Consider the following 6,005-nt stretch of genomic DNA (forward strand, 5'->3'; position numbering starts at 1 on the left):
TCTAAAAAAAAAAAAAAAAAGAAAGAAAGAAATTATTAGTAATGCTTACAAATATTTAGGTACACTGCAGCATTATTTAAAATAGTAAATACATGGCAACAAAATGTACAATGGGAAAAAGGTTCAATAGATTTTTTTTAAGTTTATTGGCACTGGAAAATATTCATCATAATATTAAATTTATAAGATTATCCAGCTGTGGTAATATATACATATACATATATCAAAAGGTCCTAGACAAAAAAACTAAACTTATAAGTGATTTTGTTTCCTTTCTACTTTTCCGTATTTTCAAAATCGCCTAATATGAACATGTATTACTTCCTTAATGAACACAAAAATTTAAAAAAAAAAAAATCAGAAAGTAAGCCAAGCACAGTGGCTCACACCTATAATCCCAACACTTTGGGAGGCCAAGGTGGGCAGATTGCTTGAGCCCAGGAAGTCAAGATCAGCCTGAGTAACAGGGTGAGATTCCCATCTCTACAAAAAATACCAAAATTAGCCAGGCGTGGTGGCACATGCCTGTAGTCCCAGCTACTCACGAGGCTGAGGTGGGAGGATGGCTTGAGCCCAGGCGGCAGAGGTCAGGTAAGCTAAGATCACTCAACCACACTCCAGCCTCGGCAACAGAATAAGACCATGTCTCAAAAAAAAAAACAAAAAAAACAAAAAAAAAACAAAAAAAAAACCTCACAAAATAAGACATTTTTAAACAGTGGCTGAAACAATCAAGAATGAAATCGGTATCAACTCTATTTAGAAATTTCGAATACATTGGGCCTTTCAGACACATTCATATATACAGTATACATCTAGCAGCCTACCACCCTATAACCATTATAAATATATTACATGTTCATTCATATATATCTTTCTCTCTGGTTATGGCCTGATTTAAATACACCTCTTTGAAAAAGTCAATCCAGATACTCTGCAATCTCGTAAACAGATTTTTTATTTATTTTTTTTGTTTTTGAGATGGAGTCTTGCTCTGTTGCCCAGGCTGGAGTGCAGTGGCACCATCTCAGTTCACTGCAAGCTCCACTTTTCAGGTTCACGCCATTCTCCTGCCTCAGCCTCCCGAGTAGCTGGGACTACAGGCGCCCGCCACCACGCCCAGCTAATTTTTTTGCATTTTTAGTAGAGACGGGGTTTCACCTTGTTAGCCAGGATGGTCTCAATCTCCTGACCTCGTGATCCACCGGCCTCAGCCTCCCAAAGTGCTGGGATTACAGGGGTGAGCCACTGCGCTCAGCCCAGATTTTTTAGAAGACTCAAAATATCTCGGAAAATGATTTTTATGATTTCACTAAACCGCTATAAGCAACAGTTAACATACTAAGGAAAAACACTTGGGTACCTAATACTATGTCTAACAAATATGGTTATAAGAAAGCAATTATACTATCAGCTCAGCAGGCAATTACTATACTGCTAAATCCTGGGGATTCTAAGATTTAAAAACAAACAAACAAAAAACCTCAACATAGTCCCTGCTATTGGGAAACTGAGAGTCCAAAATCCAACACAATATACTTAATCACCAGAGAGGTAGAACAACCAACTTTTATGTATAAGCAATTTCATGTCTACACTATAAATACAAACTAACGAGTAAATATAATGAATTCTGTAGTCCTAGCCACTTGAGGCAGCTGAGGTGGGAGGATTACTTGAGCTCAGGGGTTTGAAGCCAGCCTGACAACATAAGGAAACCCTGTCTCTTTTTAAAAATAAAATTTAAAAAAAAAAAAACATACCTGAAAAATCTTTATTTTCTTTTACAGGTAGTTGGGACCATCTCAGGATTTCTCTTGCTAGCTGATCACACAATCCTTGAGCATCATTTAAATTATAGCTATAGAGGTGGCAGTATAAAAGGGAAAGATAATAGCGTATCTGAAGAAAATATGTCCTTCCTCCTCCTGAAACAAGAATTAAGCTTACCTTAAAAGTATGTAAGCAAAGGAATGCCCTTAGTGTAGTGCTCAATTGACAGGAGTGTGTAGTTTGTGAAAATTCATCAAGTTGTACACTCATGATATGTAAACCTTTCTGTATCTGTTTCACACTTCAATAAATGATTTTTTTAACAGGTGAGTCATACTTTGCTCTTTTTCATTTTAAATTCTAAACAATTTATTTTCTTTCATCACACCCTAGGACGACTTAGATTTTACTCAAAGAAAGCTGCAAATTCTTATCATCTTAGCATTAAGGTCTACTAATAACTTTTATCTCAAGTATACACAGTATGAAACAGAAGGGAACATGCCACAAAAACTCCAAGGAACCATATGTATATCAAAGGGATGGCCAAAGAGACTACCTGAAGCAGAAAAAACAGTTATCCAATAAGATAGGAGCAGTCCTGACAACTGCCTTTACATATCTGAAGACTGAAACTGCTGGTTGCCTACCATTCTTTTTGAGTAAAATAATTCCAATTTTATTTGGGGATATAATGCGCCCAGATCACAATTTCTCCCTAGATGTGGCCATGTAAAAATGTGACTATGTTCTCATTCAAGAGATAATATTGTATACAATTTCCAGAAAAGGTGCTTAAAGGTAAATTAGCTAGGAAATGCAACCTTTCTAGCTCTACCAACCTTTATCCTATTTGCTGCCTAGAATATGGATGTGATAGCTGAAGGTCCAGGAACCATCTTAGCCTATGTAATGGCCCTAAGATTGGAAGCAATGCACTAAAGATGATACAGTAGAAAAACTAAAGGAGCCTGGGGCCTTGGTGATACCATGGAAACACCAAATCAGCCCCAAACTGCAACTTCTGACCTCCTTTCACAAAGGAAAGCCACTCTTTCTCTGTTGAAGCCACTGCTACTTTTAATCTCCATTACTAGAAGCCATTCCTAATGGATGTAGCTGTAAATGAAATTAAACAAAATGTCCACAATGGAATTCATTACAAAAACTTTTCTTCATCCAGAATTTCACATCTCAGTGAATGCTGCTCTTCTTCATCCAGATGGACAATCCCAAAGTCAGAGAACTACACTAGCCTTCTTTCTCCAAGTCTACTCAATCACAAGTAGACTGATCAAGCCTATTAAATAACTGTCAAATGTAACCTCTGTTCTCCATTACCCTTGACATTGCTTTGGTTTCAAGCCTCCTCACCTGACTGATTTTCTTGCTTCCAAGTAAAACCCACATCCCTACATCATAGTCCTGCAAATGACCTTCCACAACTGACCAAAGTGATCTTTCTAAATGGCCTATCCTTATTTGTACAAGTCCTTTTCCTACCTAAAGTGTCTTAACTGATTCCATTGTCTTCAAGATAAAATCTTAATTCCTTAGCACTCCATTAAAGACCCTCCTTCATCACCTGTTGTCCATCTGCCTCTCAACTTAGCTCTTATGATCCTCTCACCAATATCACATATACATATATCACGTAATCTAGTCCTACTAAACTACCTGAAGTTTAACAAATTGCCAGGGTTTCTCAAGCCTTTCTGGTTTTGGAATACTATATCCTCTGCTATGTCATCTCCATGACCTTAATTGGCCAATATCTACTCAATTTTAAATGTCAACTCCAAGAGGCTTTCCCCAGACTGATGCTTGCACTCCATCTTGATTGTATTGAGGTGTTCTTCTGTGCTCCCTAAATGTCTACCATAAAACATAATGAGAAAAGTGACTGTGGACAACTTGAGGGTAAAGTTAATTTATTTCAGTTATCCTAGTGCCTAATACGGTGCTGGGCACATAGCAGGCACTCAACAAATACTGGTTAAGTAGATGAATTAATGAAACATACAAAGTCACAGCAGTCAGAAAATAAATATAATAATAGGCCAAACCTGACCATGTAGGAGTTGCAGTCAGGGTTCCAGGGTCACCAGCTGAGAACCTCTGTCATCTCAGCCATATCCTCAGCTCTATATCATAAAAGCTATAACCAGTTTCTAACATCCACACTCCATATCCTTATCAAAAACTCCATGAAGCCCACAATTAATGCAACGATATGTTTAACTGACACACAATTCTTAAATTACTTAAAGGCAAAAAGCCCTCACTCTATCTTTCTCTAAGTCGGTAAGTAGGTGGTGAAATATATGACCTATAGTTTCCCATTTAGATACTTGTAGTCTCTGTAACTGACAAAAAAAAGACCCACATTATTTTGTTTAGGATCTAAATCTCATTTTTCCCATCAACAATCAACCACAGGCTTTACCACAAATCAAAGAAAGGACAGAAGGAGACTTACCTATAGATCACTGAAAAGGTTCTTAGTGTTACCAATTCCAAGGTTAAGAATAATTTCAAATAAGTATTCATGAGTGTCAGGTTGCCTACAACATGTATTCTATTTGGCATTAGGATATCATAAGCACTCTGAAATTTAGAATTATTTTTAAGGTCTATGGCAAGCTAAAAGATGTCCTGCTAATATAATTGCACATATGTTTTGGAATTCAGAATTACTGTTAAGGTCTATAGCAAGCTAAAACGTGTTCTGCTAATATTATGGCACATATTTTTTAACACTCTCCTACCTTTCTCTCCGATTTCTTGTAGAGCTTTTTTCCACAGCTGAACAGATTTTTCATATGATCCTAATAAGAAACACTCTTCCCCTAGAAAGTTTTTAACCAACGATTAGTCATAGTTAATTATATTACTTCATAAAAATTTACTTTGTTTTAAAATTGAGTCAATGGCACTCAGTCAGAAATTATTTTGAAAAACAAATCATTACAACCAATTAGAAATTCAAAGTCTGGTTAACTATGTTATTTATTCATGGAGTTAGAAAATATTCATAAAATACTCACCATTGATAGATTTAAGTTCTAAGGTTTGATTCAAGCAATCTCCAGTACTCTGTAGGTTAGCCTGCAAATGACATAACAGGGACTTGACAGTAGATGCTTCATGTGTCATCTTTTCAGTTAACTGACTATCAGCTTCAGGAACTCTTCGATTTAATTGTGCTTGATACCATAAAGTTTTTTTGTACAGTATTCTCCAGAGAATACGCAATCTGCAAATAAAATCAGGTAATTATCAAAAGCAAATTTCAGGTTAATGATGAGTTTAGCCTCCTTTTTAGCCTTTTTTTTTTTTTTTTTTTGCCTGTATTCTTCATCAGTATAACATACATACAAACTTATCACATTTAAATATAATGCAAAATAAAATGATCAAATAATGCCTTATATAAAATCTTCATAAATATTTTAAGCAATCTTTTTTTTTTTTTTTTTAAAGACACAGGGTCTTGCTATGTTGCCCAGACTGATCTCAAACTCCTGGGCCCAAGTGATCGTCCTACCTCAGCCTCCAGAGCAGGTGAGATTACAGGTATGTGCCACTGCACTCCAGCCTAGGAAACAGGGTCTTGCTCTGTTGACCAGGCTGAATTGCAGTGGCTCCATAACAGCTTACTGTAGCCTCAACCTCCTGGGCTCAAGCAATCCTCCCATCTCAGCCTCCCAGGCAGCTGGGACCACAGGTGCACCACACTGTTTTTTGTTTGTTTTTTTTTTCTTTTCAGGCAGGGTCTCCTTCTGTCGCCCACACCGGAATGCAGTGGCGTGATATCTGCTCAACCACTACCTCCTGGACTTAAGCGATCCTCTCGCCTCAGCCTCCTGGGTAGCTGGGATTACACATGCCAACAGGCCTGGCTAATTTTTTAGTTGTGGAGTTTCATCATGTTGCCCAGGCTAGTCATGGGGTCAAGTGATCCACCTGCCTCAGCCTCCCAAAGTGCTGGATTACAGGCATGACCCACTGCACCCAGCCTAACTTTTTTAAGAGGTCATTTTGGCCAGGCGCGGTGGCTCACGCCTGTAATCCCAGCACTTTGGCAGGCTGAGGTGGGCGGATCACCTGAAGTCAGGAGTTCTAGATCAGACTGGCCAACATGGTGAAATCCCGTCTCTACTAAAAATACAAAAATTAGCCAAGCGTGGTGGCAGGCACCTGTAATCCCAGCTACTCAGGAGGCTGAGGCA

General features: G+C 38.0%; 1 protein-coding gene across 1 annotated transcript in view; it reads right to left on the minus strand.

The window, feature by feature from the left end:
- Window positions 1–6,005, minus strand: part of LOC105553376 (uncharacterized protein C5orf42-like) — a gene marked incomplete at its 3' end in the record, with an annotated part of 28,093 nt that overhangs the window by 19,592 nt on the left and 2,496 nt on the right. The window contains exons 4-6 of the mRNA XM_011999430.1: window positions 4,821–5,029; window positions 4,542–4,622; window positions 1,764–1,928 (exon numbers count right to left, since the gene is read on the minus strand). Of these exons, the coding sequence (XP_011854820.1) occupies window positions 1,764–1,928; window positions 4,542–4,622; window positions 4,821–5,029 (455 nt within the window). The remainder of the gene's footprint in view (window positions 1–1,763; window positions 1,929–4,541; window positions 4,623–4,820; window positions 5,030–6,005) is intronic.

Source organism: Mandrillus leucophaeus, unplaced genomic scaffold, assembly GCF_000951045.1.
Source record: "Mandrillus leucophaeus isolate KB7577 unplaced genomic scaffold, Mleu.le_1.0 Scaffold1165, whole genome shotgun sequence".
Taxonomy (NCBI): Eukaryota; Metazoa; Chordata; class Mammalia; order Primates; family Cercopithecidae; genus Mandrillus; species Mandrillus leucophaeus.